The 12474-nt window shown below is 57.9% G+C and overlaps 1 protein-coding gene across 3 annotated transcripts; it reads right to left on the bottom strand.

Moving 5' to 3' along the window:
* TNNT1 (troponin T1, slow skeletal type) lies at positions 1 to 10873 on the bottom strand. Of its 3 annotated transcripts, none has more exons than XM_086354537.1 (14): positions 10826 to 10873; positions 9324 to 9374; positions 9203 to 9216; positions 8895 to 8924; positions 8666 to 8698; positions 7807 to 7828; positions 5517 to 5580; positions 5052 to 5168; positions 4754 to 4831; positions 2845 to 2958; positions 2619 to 2728; positions 1099 to 1189; positions 929 to 969; positions 1 to 162 (listed from the first exon to the last, which is right to left on the bottom strand). In XM_086354537.1, exons 2-14 carry the CDS (start codon positions 9353 to 9355, stop codon positions 117 to 119), a joined length of 792 nt encoding a protein of 263 aa, XP_086210663.1. In that variant the 5' UTR covers positions 9356 to 9374; positions 10826 to 10873; the 3' UTR covers positions 1 to 116. The 3 variants fall into 3 exon arrangements, with proteins under 3 accessions (XP_086210663.1, XP_086210664.1, XP_086210665.1); XM_086354538.1 differs by lacking the exon at positions 10826 to 10873 and adding an exon at positions 9708 to 9842; XM_086354539.1 differs by lacking the exon at positions 8666 to 8698.
* Between the last annotated feature and the right edge of the window lie 1601 nt (positions 10874 to 12474).

Below are 12474 nucleotides of genomic sequence, written 5' to 3'. Positions count from 1 at the left end.
TGCTGCAGGGGGAGCATTTATTTCAAGCCCCAGATGGACACACACCCCGGATGGGCGCACACGCCAAGGACTCCCAGGTGCCTCGAGGCGGTGGGGCGGGCGCTGTGCCCAGCTCCTCACTTCCAGCGGCCTCCGACGCGGCCCTTCCCGGCCCCCTTCCGGCTGGAGGAGAAGGAGGGGTGTCAGGAAGGAGCTCCTCCCCGCCCACCTCTGAGATGGGCCCTGCCCTCCCTGCCAGGGGAAGATGCCTGCCACTGCCTGCTCTTGGGGGGGTTCGCTGCCTGGGGTGGCACGATTAGCCATCACCAGCCCATGGACAGGCGGGAGGTGGTGTCACTGGGCCAGCTCAGGATGTTCACGTGGGCACTGATAAATGGTTATGGACACAGAGCTGGGGGGAGGAAGGGGACAGTGACAGAGAGAGGGCCGGGGAGGCTGCGGGGGAAGAGAAAGATGGAAACTGAGGCAGAAAGATGGAGAGAGGGAGGGAAGCAGGGCGGGGAGACAGAGTGAAAACAGAGAAAAAGCCGTGCTTCTCGACATCAGCACTGGTGACATTTGGGGACCGTCCTGAGCATCGCAGGACACTGAACAGGAGCCCTGAGCTCCTCCCAGCGGGGGACAGTAGGACCCCCTCCCCAAACGTGTTCCGGACATCCCCTGATGTCCCCTGGGTGTGTGTGGGGGGGAGATCACCCCCCCGCCTCGGAGGACTAGTGATTAAGAGGGACATAGAAAGGGTGATTGAGACCCCAGAAAAGAACCGGAGATGGAGAGAAAAGGACAGGTTATGAGAACGTTCCAGAGAAAGAGGGATGAAGACAGAACCCCCAAGAGAGGGTGGCTGGGGCTGAAACTCAGAGTCAGGGGCAGCAGGAGAGACAGAGTCAGAGGGACGGGTGTGGGGCACAGGCTCGTTCACACTTACAACTTCTGGGCGTGGCTGATGCGGTTGTACAGGACGTTGATCTGCGGAGACCAGAGGGATGTGTTGGTAGAGCTGGAGGGAGAGCCGCCCCCTGCCCCCTGACCCAAACCCAGCCAAGCCCCCAGCCCCAGCCCCAGCCCGGCTTGGCCTCCAGCAAACACGGGTCTCACCTCATATTTCTGCTGCTTCAGCTTCGCCATCAGGTCAAACTTCTCTGACTCCAGCTGGTGGATCCAGTCCGACAGTTCCTGGGCCTTCTCCCTGGCCGGGCAGAAGGGCTGTCAGGGAAGGGAGCCAGGCCGGGCCCGGGCCCAGAGGGGCTGAGGGAACCCTTTGAATTTGGCTTTACTGGTGCCATTGTGTTAATAATTTGGGGCCCTTTTGTTAACATGCAAAGTAGATTGCAGCAGGGGGTCTTTAAATCTCTGCCCGCTTCTCCATGTCCCTGTCTCTCTAAGGGAGAATGGTAGCATGGCTAAGGGCCCCGGTCCTGGAGTCAGAAAGCATAGGTTCAAACACCAGATCTGGAATTCTCTGGCTTGTGACTATGGCCAAGCGACATACTATTTAGTCCAGGCCCCGCGATAATGTTTCCTGGGAGGAAGGGGGCTGGAGTCGACTCTGCATATCCATCCCCAGCTCTGAGCACAGGGTCCTCACACTGGGGGTTTGAAATCAGTGTCCTGGGAGCATTTACACCATGGAAATGAGCAGACGCTGAGATGTGGACTTTTAGCCTCTGGAGATCCACTTGGGAAGCATTTACCATCATGCCTCTTCGTAAATACGTGATGAAGAACACAGATTACCACACCAGACTTCCTGGGTTCCAATCCCCACTCTTGTGCCTGCAGACTGTGCAACTCTGGAAAGGTTCTTTAACCCCTCTGTGCCCTTTTTTGTTTGCTGGCTTTTTTAATGTTCTGGTTTGTTATCTCCAAGCTGACGGTGATGATAGTATAATGGTATCTACCTCACGGAGCTGCAAGCCCTCCACATGGGCTACTGCTTGCTGACATTTCACTGCTCTGTGATGTAGACTCTGTTATCACAGCCTCCTTTTACCAGTGAGGAAAGCAAGACTCAGAGGAGGTCAACAACTGCCTAAGATCACATAGCTTAAGTGGTGGAGCTGGCACTGACCCCTGGCAAGCAGTCTCAGGTACTGAGCTCCAAGTCCCCTCTCTGCGCCGCCTCTGGGGTGGTGGGTGTTTCTGACTTTAAGGGCCGTGCCTGGGCGCTTAAGACACAGAGGAGGCCCCCGAGGGAAGACCCTCCCCGGCCTTCCCTCTGAGGGCTTATCCTGAGAGGCAGGCTGTGCCCAGAGTGAGCTGTGAAGGGAAAGACGGAGCTCCGACCAGAAGCGATTTGCCTGGGAAATTGTTGCCAGTGTGTCTGGCTTTAATTCAGGTAGAAGAGGGAGCCCGTTTGGAATTCCCAGGGGACATCATCAGACCAACATTATCGCCTCAATTTTGGTCAGCCCTGTGGTCTGGTTTCCTATCATCTCCCAGACTCTACAGGTCTTGGCACCAAAAACATAAGTCCTACATCAGTGACACTCCACAGGGGAGTGGCCCAGAGAGGGAGAGACACTTGCCGACACACAGCGCCAGCGTTTCCGCCCACTCAGACCTGGGCCAGGGGTCACCCCATCTGCCTGTCTACCACCCGGGCCCCTCCCGCCTACCGGAGCTGCTCTTCTCCCATGTGGTCGATGTTCAGAGGCTTTTTACGCTCAGACAGGATACGCAGTTTCATCTCACGCCCCGTCTGGCGCTTCCCTCGCTTCTGTTCTGCCTGAGGGTGGGAAGGGGGCACCATGAGGTGGGGGGTGGCTCCCCAGCCCCTCCTCCTCAGACCCCAGCTGCCTCCCCCGGGACCCCAGACCTCAGGCCCCAGCAGGCTGAACTCACCTTGACCAGATAACCCCCAAAATGGGCACCCATGTTGGACAGAACCTTCTTCTTCTTGGCGTCGTCCTCGGCCCGCTTCTTGGCCTCCTCCTCTTCCTTCCGCATCTTCTCCTCCTGTGGGAAGAACGGGGTTCACCCCTGGGCCTCCCCCACCCCCCTGGACTGAGAGGGGAGGGCACCTGAGGGGGGCATCAGGGAGGCCAATTCTGCACCGAGTGAATCAGGGCTCAATCAGACTCAAGCATGAGAAAGTGTTAGTCGCTTCAGTCGCGTCCGACTCTCTGCAGCCCCATGAACTGTGGCCTCCAGGCTCCTCTGTCCATGGGATTCTCCAGGCAAGAACACTGGATGGGTTGCCATTCTCCTCTCCAGGGGATCTTCCCAACCCAGGGATCAAACCCCAGCCTCCTGCATTGTAGGTAGATTCTTTACCATTTGAGCCACCAGGGAAGCTCACCAGAGACAAGGTCAATATCAGAGCAGACAAGGATGCAAATACTTCCTCCTGGCCCTTCCAGGCCTGGGTGTGTGACCACCGGCCAGTCCTTCGTCTTCTCTGAGCCTTAATATGCTGCCCCTGCCCCCAGGAAAACTTAATCTGACGTGGGGGGTGGGGATATGCTTGCTTTTCTCTGCGTGCTCCAGCCTGCAATGGCCAGCGGTGATCTTGCTGTGTGACCTCCGTGTAGGTACTTGCCCTCTCTGAGACTTACTCTCCTTTAGTCTCATGAGAGGAGAATGACTGTCCTCAGAGGGGCAAAGAGGGTAACTGGTCATGGGAGTGGGGTAGGGGGCAGAGTCAAGAGGCTCTTGACCTTGAGCCTGAGGAAGGGGCTCCAGAATGCCTTCACTGAGGCATGACCACATCCGGAAAGTCTGCGTTGTATGTTCCAGAATTAGAGGCTCGCCCCGACCAAAGCCCTTCACCACTGGAGGGACAGGCGAGGTGTGGGGCTTGCCCGTAGTTCCCCACCTGAATGAGCTTCCTCTCACTGCTGTAATCTGCAAACATAGTGGCTTAAGGCAATGTCAATTTATCACCTTGCATTTCTGCAGCTCAGTCTGCAGTGGGTCTCGGGAGCTAAGTCACGGGGCACACAGCCTCCTCCTAGGCCCGTGAGCGGAGAGTCACCCCCTTTCCTTTTCCAGCTTCTCGGGGCGGCCTGCACCCCTTGGCTCGGGTCCCCTTCCTCCGGGAGACCAGTCCTTTGTCTCCACAGCACCCAATTCCTGTTCTTTAACAGTGGTTTGGGGGACTTCCCTGGTGGTCCAGTGGTTAAGAATCTGCACTTCTACTGCAGGAGGCACAGGTTCAAACCCTGGAACTAAGATCCCACACGCCTCGAGGTGCGGCCAAAAAAAAAAGAAAATGAGTGGGTCATTCAAGTCAGGTCATGTTTCCAAGGCCTATAGCAATGGGAGCATTCTACTCAGTTTCTCCCAACCAGCCAGTGATTCACTCCACAATGGCAGGTGAACAATCTGAAAACATCCTAGGATTTGTCCCAGAGAGAAAGAGGAGTTTAAGCCAGACCTGCTACTGGACCTTGGTCACTCCTGCCTAGGACTGATGGGAGTCAGGATTTTCAGAGCTCAGACCAGGAACATGCCAGGCACCCTCCTGGACACATTGTGCACATAAATATAGGCCAAAAGATGGAAAGAGAAAACCTGGGTCTTTGTGATAGTATTTAAGTCCCTTGATCCAGCCATGCCTGAAGCAGGCCCTGCCTTAGGCAATTTAGTTATATGAGCCAATAAAACTCTCTTTCTGCTAAATTCAGTTGGGGTTGGGGTTTCCCTCCCTTTCAACAGCAAGATCCATGGATAATACGCATGTGGACTTTCTTGGGGTCACAGAGAAGATCACGAATGGAAAACCGCTCCCAGGAGGAGGGGAGACACCCACCGCCAGCTTGGCCTGACGCTCTCGCTCCTTCTCGGTTCTGAAGCGCTGTTGCTCGGCTCTCTCCGCCCGGCGCCGCTCCTGGAGGAGGCAGAGGGCTGAGCGGGTGCAGGGACCACCACGCACCCCCTTATCCCTTCCCAGGTCAGGTCAGGAGTGGAGACAAGCATCAACTTGGGTGCGATCCGGAAAGTTTCAGCCTTGGGTCTGCACTGGACAGCAACCATGCTCCGTATCTCTCAGGACCCAGAGGCTGGGAGGCGAGGGGCGAACTGGGGGAAGCCCACCGCCCTCCACTCACGATGCGCTCTTTCAGCGCCACCAGCTCCTCTTCCTCTTTCTTCCGCTGCTCAAAGTGGACGTCGATGAGTGTCTGCAGCTCCAGCAGGTCCTTTTCCATGCGCTTCCGGTGGATGTCCTGGGGGACGGAGGGCGGGAGCCTGGTCATCCCCAGGTGGTACCCCGAGAAGGCACCAGCCCCGCAGCACCTCTGAGAAGCGTCAGTGGGGGACCCCTGGACCGCAAGAGTTTGTGGGATTGACCGTCCGCTGGGACAGACAGCTGCCGTGCGCTCGATGTCCAGCAGATGGCAGCGAACACCCTGCTCTGACCCTAGGGGGCCGCGAGGACGCAATTCCAGGAGTGTGTCGGAAAGCAAGCATGCCAAAAAAGAAGAAGGAGGAGAAAAAATAGGGAGGGGCGCCGCTTCCTAATTCGCGCCCTAGAGGCTAGCAGCCCCGCCCGGGATGGGGCGTCTGTTACTTACATCGAAGTCCACACGCTCCCCCTCTGGGATCTTTGGCGGGATCAGAGGAGGTACCACAGGCCGGCTGCGTGGACAGAAGAGAAACGCTGAGTGCCCTGACCTTCCGGCGGGGCAGCATCAGCCTCACGTGGGTCCTGAGCGCCTGCCGTGCGGCCGGTCCGCATCGGACAGGCTGCCGTGAGATGCACGCCCTGGTTCCACAGACTCGGTGGAACCCACGAATGTAAAATGTTTCACTAAGGACGTTTATATGGCTTAGTGTCCCAACGATGCGATTTCCAGTACAACGCGTTGAGTAAAATATGCTATTGGGATTCGTTTTACCCATTTTACTTTTTCAAATGCAGCTAGCAAAAAAATAATAATAATAATAATTCAGTTACATATGTGGCTTGCGTTGTATTCGTATTGGGTGGTGCTGCTATGAGGGGCTGCCTTTAATTTCCAGCCCTGGGGTCCTCCCGTTTCTTAGAATTTTCTTTATTAATTTTTTTTTTTAGCTGCATGGTGCAGCATGTGGGTCAGTTCCCTGACCAAGATTTGAACCCATGCCCCCTGCACTGGGAGGGCAGAATCTTAACCCTCAGACTACCAGGGAAATGCCCTCTTCTTTGGTTTCTAAAACAGCACCTCCTCCTGACTTGCTTCCTATTTCTCTGCCTGTCCCATCTCTGTCTCCTTGTCCCCTGGTGGGACTTTTGCTCTTCGATTCATTCGATTCATTCATAGGTCAGTCATTCATTCCCATGACTTCAACTGCCATCATTTACTGAGGATTAGCCTCTGTCTCCAGCACAGACTCTTCCTCAAACCCCAGACACCAGTGAACAGATGCCTCCTGAACATTTCCTGTCTTTGCACAAACCCTGCCCTAACTGAGCTCACCAACCTGGGGTTCTTGGAACTTCCCTGGAAGTCCAGTGCTTAAGACCCTGTGCTCCCACTGCAGGAGGTGTGGGTTCCATCCCTGGCCTCAGAATTAAGAGCCCACATGCCATGTGCCATGACAAAACAACACGGAACCCTGGGGCTCTCTCAGCTGGTGGTCCCTTTCTACCCTAAGCCCTCTGCCCCAGCTTGGGCCTCACCTCGTCCCACAATTCCCTGGCCATGTCATGCACCCCAATGCCCCCGGACATTTGCACATGCTGTTTGCCCTGCCTGCAATACCCTTCCTTTGATATACCACCCCACACCCACCCCTGGGAACTTCCTGCTCAAACAAGGCTTCCCTGGTGCTGAAGCACAGCTGTGCTTTCCTGTACACCTGGCTCTCACTCAGATCTGAGCCTCTGGCTTCTCTGCTCAGAACCCTCCGTTGGCTCCCCAGTGCCCTGGCCTCCACAGGCCCATCCCTCTATAGCCACAGTGAAATTCACGCACTGTCTGCAGAGGCCCCAAGGATTTCTGCTTTGTATGCTCGGGTTGCTGCCTCCTTGCATCTCTAAGCTTTGGGTTTGTTTTGGTTTTTAAGTTTTTAGCTGCACTACACAGTATGTGGGATCTTAATTCCCCAAGCAGGGACCAAACCCATACTCCCTGCATTGGGAGCGTAGTCTTAAGACCACAGGACTGCCAGGGAAGTCCTGGATTGCCAAGCTTTGGTCTCAATATGACACGCCCCAGGTGGCCTCTCTCCCCTCCGTGAGCTCCATGGCCCCACTGGTCTCCTAGTTTGGATTCTCCTGTGTCTGTATCTCTCCCCTGAAACACGGGACCTTGCACACAACACTTGCTTCCTCATCTCCCTTATACCTCCTTCAGCTAGCAAACTCCTTGTCTCTCAGGCGTCACCTCTCCTAGGAAGCCTTCCTTGATTGCCTAGAGCACAGATAGTCCCCTCCTCTGTGTTACCATGGGCTTCCCCGGGTGGCTCAGGGATAAAGGATCCACCTGCCAATGCAGGAGATGTAGGAGATGTTAGTTCGATCCCTGGATCTGGAAGATCCCCTGGAGGAGGGCATGGCAATCCACTCCAGTGTTCTTGTCTGGAGAATCCCATGGACAGAGGAGCCTGGTGGGCCACAGTCCACGGGGTCGCAAAGAACAATCAAACAACTGTGCTACAGTCGCCGGATCTGGGTCTGTTTCACCAACGGGGCAGGCAGAGTCTGCCTCTCGCCAAACACCAAAGTGGAAAGTTCCACCGAAATGTTTGCGGAAATCACTGTCCTTTCCTTTGCTTCCTTTCCCCACTCTCCTTCTCTGCCTCGCTTGCACCCTGTCTCTGGAGGTGGGAGATATATTTAAGGGGGTGTGATGGGAACCCCCACCCCTCCTAGGATCTCACCTTGGTTTGGGGCGCTCCTCTTCTGGTGAGAGGGATACAAAGAGATAATTAGCAAGAGTTCGTGGGTGGGTGGGCATGACATTTCCACAGGAGGGACCCGCCCCTTCCCAAGCCGTGGTTCCCACAAGCCCAGTTCCCTTCTCCTGCAGCTCCGGGGGAGGGGTTGGCGGGTAAAAGAGGATAAGGGAAATGGGGTGGCCTTTAGGAGGGACAGGGTCACACGCATCAGATATACATTCAGAACTGGTGTGGGGGATCCCCCTCCTCCATCGCTGGGAACCCAGGTGTCCAAACCTCCAGACCATAAGGAGACCAAAAAAAAAAAAAAAAAAGGCAACCCCCGCCCCCGCCCCTCGTCCTACACACCCAGAGCTCCTACCCTCCTCCATCAAGACCTAGCAGTGCAGGGAGGCCCCACGCCCTCTCTTCGCTCGGTGACCCAGGAGTTGTGTCCTCGGCCGCTCCCCATAGCAATCCAGACCCCCCCCCCCCACCACCGCTAGCCCCTACGGCAACCCCGGCCCCAACCTTTGAATGTATATGAAGGAGAAAAGTAAGGGACAGGCGAAGACGAGAGGGAGGGAGGGGTGCCTCTCCGCAAACACCCAACCCTTCTGTGCTTGGCCCTCGAGTCTGGGGAAGAAGGCTTGGGTGTCGGTCCCTTTAAGACGGAAGGGAACGGGTTAAAGCCTCCGCGAGGCTGGTTCCCTTCACGGCCAGCAGAGGGCGCGAGCGCGCTCCGGGCTTAAAGGGCCGGGCCGGGCCGGGCGCGGGTTGCGGGGCGCGGAGCGGGTCCTCGCGGAGGTCGGGGCCCCGAGGCCCCGGGATCGCTCTCCGGAAGCGAAGCAGCCGCGGTTACCTGGCTCTGCCGCCGGCTCCGGCTCCTCGGGGGCTGGGAGGGGGCGCAGGATAAGCGAGGGGGTGAGGGGCCGGGGAGGAGAGCGGCCGCGCGCGGGCGCGGGGGGCGGGGAGGGGAGAGAGGGGAGAGGCTGTTAGAGGAGCTGAGGCTGAGCCCTCCCGGCCGCCCCCGCCCCGGCCCCGGCCCCGGCCCTGCGTCCGGCTCCGACCTGCGGAGTGCGGCGCCTCACCTTCCTCCTCCTCCTCGGCGGCCTCCTCTTCTGCAAGGGGTAGGGGACAGAGGGCGCGGCGTTAGGGGTCCGGGGGAGGGGTGGGGGCCCCCAGATGGGGGCACAGGGAGAACCGGGATCGGGTCGAGTCCGATCCGAGACCGAGAGGGGGGCCCCTTGGGGCCTCCGCGGCAAATGGACCCGAGAGCGCTTCCCACGCACGGGCTGTGCGAACCAGGAGAGCGGGCGTCGGGCGGGGTGGGCTAAGTAAGATGCTGCAAGGCACCCCCAACCCCACCCCCGCCAAGGCTAGCCCGCGCCCCACTCACCTTCAGGCTGCTCCCTGAGGACCCGGGGGAAGGAAAGAGGGAGGGAGAGAATTAGGAGCCTTGGAGGCGGGAGGGGTCTCCGCCGCTCCAGGCCCCCAGCCCTCCCGCCGGCATCACTCACTCTTCATATTCTTGCTCTTCGGCGTCCGACATCCTGGGGTCCTGGTGTGACCTACAGACAGCAGAGAACAGGCCAAATGGGGTGCGGTCCAGAAGGGCAGGTGGCTGGGGTCTGGACCCCCGATTCTGAAGGGGAGGGGCCGGGGGCCTGGAACCCCGGGTCTGAGGGGGGAGGGGCCGGGGGCCTGGACCCTGGCTCTGGGGAGGAGGGGCCGGGGGCCTGGACCCTCGGGTCTGAGGGGGGAGGGGCCGGGGGCCTGGACACCCGGGTATGAGGGGGGAGGGGCCAGGGGCCTGGATCCCCGGGTCTGAGCGGGGAGGGGCCGGGGGCCTGGACCCCCGGGTCTCAGAGGGGAGTGGTTAGCCCCCCACCTCCTCAACCTACTGATCCGGTGATCCGGGCACTGGGGGTAAGGTGGGGCCGAGCCCCGGCTGCAGCCCCGCCCCTCTCCACAGCTGTCCCCTTTTGTCTTATGACAAGTCCGTAGGAACCTGATCTGGGTCTGGATTAGGAGAAGGTATTTGGGAAGGGACAGTGGCCTGAAGACAATAGCTGCCCCGCCCCCAGGGTCTATTTTGGGGGGATGTCACATCGGGTGACACAGAGGACATCTCCTGAGAAGTATCTGAGGGCGGGGGAGGTGGGTGAGGGTTCAGGGAGAATTAATCGCCAACCCCACCCCCACCCCCACCCCCGTCCTCTCCCACCCCCAGGGCCCCCACCCCTCTGGCGGGTTATCTGCCCACCTGTCACCTCCTTTCACCTTCACCCACTGCCACGGAGGGGACAATGACACACAAGAGCAGCTTCTGTCCCCAGGCCTCACCCTGACCCCTAAATACTAACACCCCCCATCTCTGAAATCCCCAAGGTGCCCAGGTGAGACCTCCCCAGACCCCAATACACACAGATTCTAACTGACGAATTCTGAAAACCAGCAAGTCCTTGGATCTCCAGATTCTGAGACCTCCCCCCAACTGTGGATCCTGCAGGTTGTGAGCCCAGACACCCTAAAATCTTGATCCCTTAGGTCTTGACCTAAATTCTGAAACCTCAAGATTATGAGACCCCAAAAATCTGTACACCCAAATTCAGAGGCCTGATTGATGCTACCCCAATATGACACTACAAATTCTATTACCTCCAGCCATGAGGCCTCAGATTCTGTGACTTTAAGTCCTAAACCCACAGACACTGACCCCCAGTCCTGACACTCAGACTGTCTGCCATCCAAGCTCAGAGACTCTCAATTTCTGAGATTCCCTCAGACTCAGAGCTCCAAGGCCCTAAGGTATTCTATTCTGGGATACCCAAACCCAGGCACCCCTAAATTCTATAACCCCCCAAATCCTCATACATCCCCCATCCACCCCCAGTCCCGGGACCCTGGCCCCCTCGAATTCCCAGATCTGCCTCCATACCTCTCCTCCTCACCTCTCATGTCTCCCATCCCTCTGCCCCCTCCCCCAAGGACACCCCTGGAGCTCACAGGGGGCTGTTACCTGAGTCTGGGTCAGCAGAGGTGTGAGAGAGTGGTGGGGAGAAATCTTGCTGGGCAGGCTGAAGCACCCCGGTTTATAGCCAGAGGTTGAGCCCCGCCCCAGGGGGAGGGGAAGGGGGAGAGGATTCCTTTCCTCAAAGTCTCAGCCCAGCTCTGAGGTGGCCCTGCCCTCCCCACCCCCCCACCCCCACTTTGGCTCCACTTTAGGGTTCCAGGCACCTCCTGGCTGTTCCAAGGCCTCTCCCGCATCCCAAAAGCATTGTCCAGGAACTCCGGGCTGGGTCAGGTCACCCTCGGGCTCCCCACCTCCCTGGGCCCCGGCACCCTGTGCTCTGAAGCCGCTGGGCTCAGCCCTACAGTCGGTCCTTGGATGAGGTTCATTGACGAAAGGGGTCCAAGGGAGATTTTACCCCTCCATGAAAGAGACCCTTTCTGTCTGTCTCTCTCTAGGCATTCACCTCACATACACTGTTTCTTATCTGTCTCTCCTCTGTCTCCATGACTCTCCATCTATGTTTGTCTGTGTGGGTCCGTCTCAGCTTCTCCCCACCTCTGTCTCCGTCCGTCTTTCTGTCCCCCCTCCCCACCCCCACCCCTTTGTCTGCCACCGGGATTCCACTCTGGTGACAACAGGCACTAAAACAGGGCAGCAGGTGTGTGAGGGGGTGGGGGAGGGCGGTGTCGGACTCTGCGGGACCTCACCCCCCCATCTCCATCTGACACTGATCTTTTTTGGTATCCCCCTCCCCTTTCCCAGGGGAGCCGCGACCTTGAACTCTAGGGGTTCTTCACTCCTCCGGGCTTCTCAGTGCCTCTGTCTCCCCTTGAACTCTAGGGGTTCTTCACTCCTCTGGGCTTCTCAGTGCCTCTGTCTCCCCGTTTCTTGGGGGTTGACTCTGGGGCTCTCTTCCGCCTCTCTCCACACCTCTTTGTCTCTGAATTCTTCACTCTGTCTGCCGGTTCTTCTCTCTGCGTTTCTCTGGGTGTCTCTGCACTCCAGCCTCTCGTAGTGTCTGTCTGTGGGTGTCTGTGTCCCCAGGTCTCCCTGTGCTTGTCTGTGACTCAGTTCCTGTCTTCTTCTTCTTTTAACACTTATTTATTTATATGACTGCCCTGAGTCTTAGTTGTGGCATGTGGGATCTAGTCCCCTGGCCAGGGATTGAACCTGGGTGCTCTTCATTGAGGGCACAGCATGTTAGCCACTGGACCAGCAGGGAAACCCCTTGTGTCTTTAGCTGTGTGTCTGTCTTTAGCTTCCTAGCTCGTGTGTGTGTGTGTGTGTGTGTGTGTGTGTGTGTGTGTGTGGTCTCTTTGTGTCCCTCTCTGCGCGTCCTTATTTCTGTCTTCCAAGGTAAGCCCATCACTGTCTCCCTGTGTATATCTGTCTTTATTCCCTCTTTCTGTGCACTTCTTCCTGTGCCTTTGGGTCTCTGCCTGCCTCTCTCTGGCCGTGCCGCTGACTCCGTCTGTCTGTGCCTCCGGGTATGTCTCCGGGCCTTGGTCTCCTTGGTCTCGGCACCTCTGTGTCCTCGCACGTGGAGACTCAACTCTGCTCCTGCTGTGCTCTTGTGCCGCTCCTACCCCGAGTTCTCCAGCCTCTCCCACACCTAACCGCCCGCCCTGCCCCCAGGAGTAGACAGACAGCCACCC

Source organism: Bos grunniens, chromosome 18 (genome assembly GCF_055505025.1).
Source record: "Bos grunniens cultivar Pamir isolate PY7600 chromosome 18, Bosgru_T2T1.0, whole genome shotgun sequence".
Lineage (NCBI taxonomy): Eukaryota > Metazoa > Chordata > Mammalia > Artiodactyla > Bovidae > Bos > Bos grunniens.
The sequence above is the reverse complement of the archived record's forward strand: the minus strand, read 5'-3'. Positions and strand labels throughout refer to the sequence as shown.

Bases quoted from the DNA above. Each gene is read 5' to 3' on its own strand.
- TNNT1 (XM_086354537.1), bottom strand. From the start codon at position 9,355: ATGTCGGACGCCGAAGAGCAAGAATATGAAGA. The intron at 2,729-2,844 runs GTGAGTTCAGCC...TCCCACCCTCAG, and splicing joins TTGGGGGTTATCTGGTCAAG to GCAGAACAGAAGCGAGGGAA. The intron at 163-928 runs GTAAGTGTGAAC...CTTCTCCTCCAG, and splicing joins ATCAGCCACGCCCAGAAGTT to CCGGAAGGGGGCCGGGAAGG.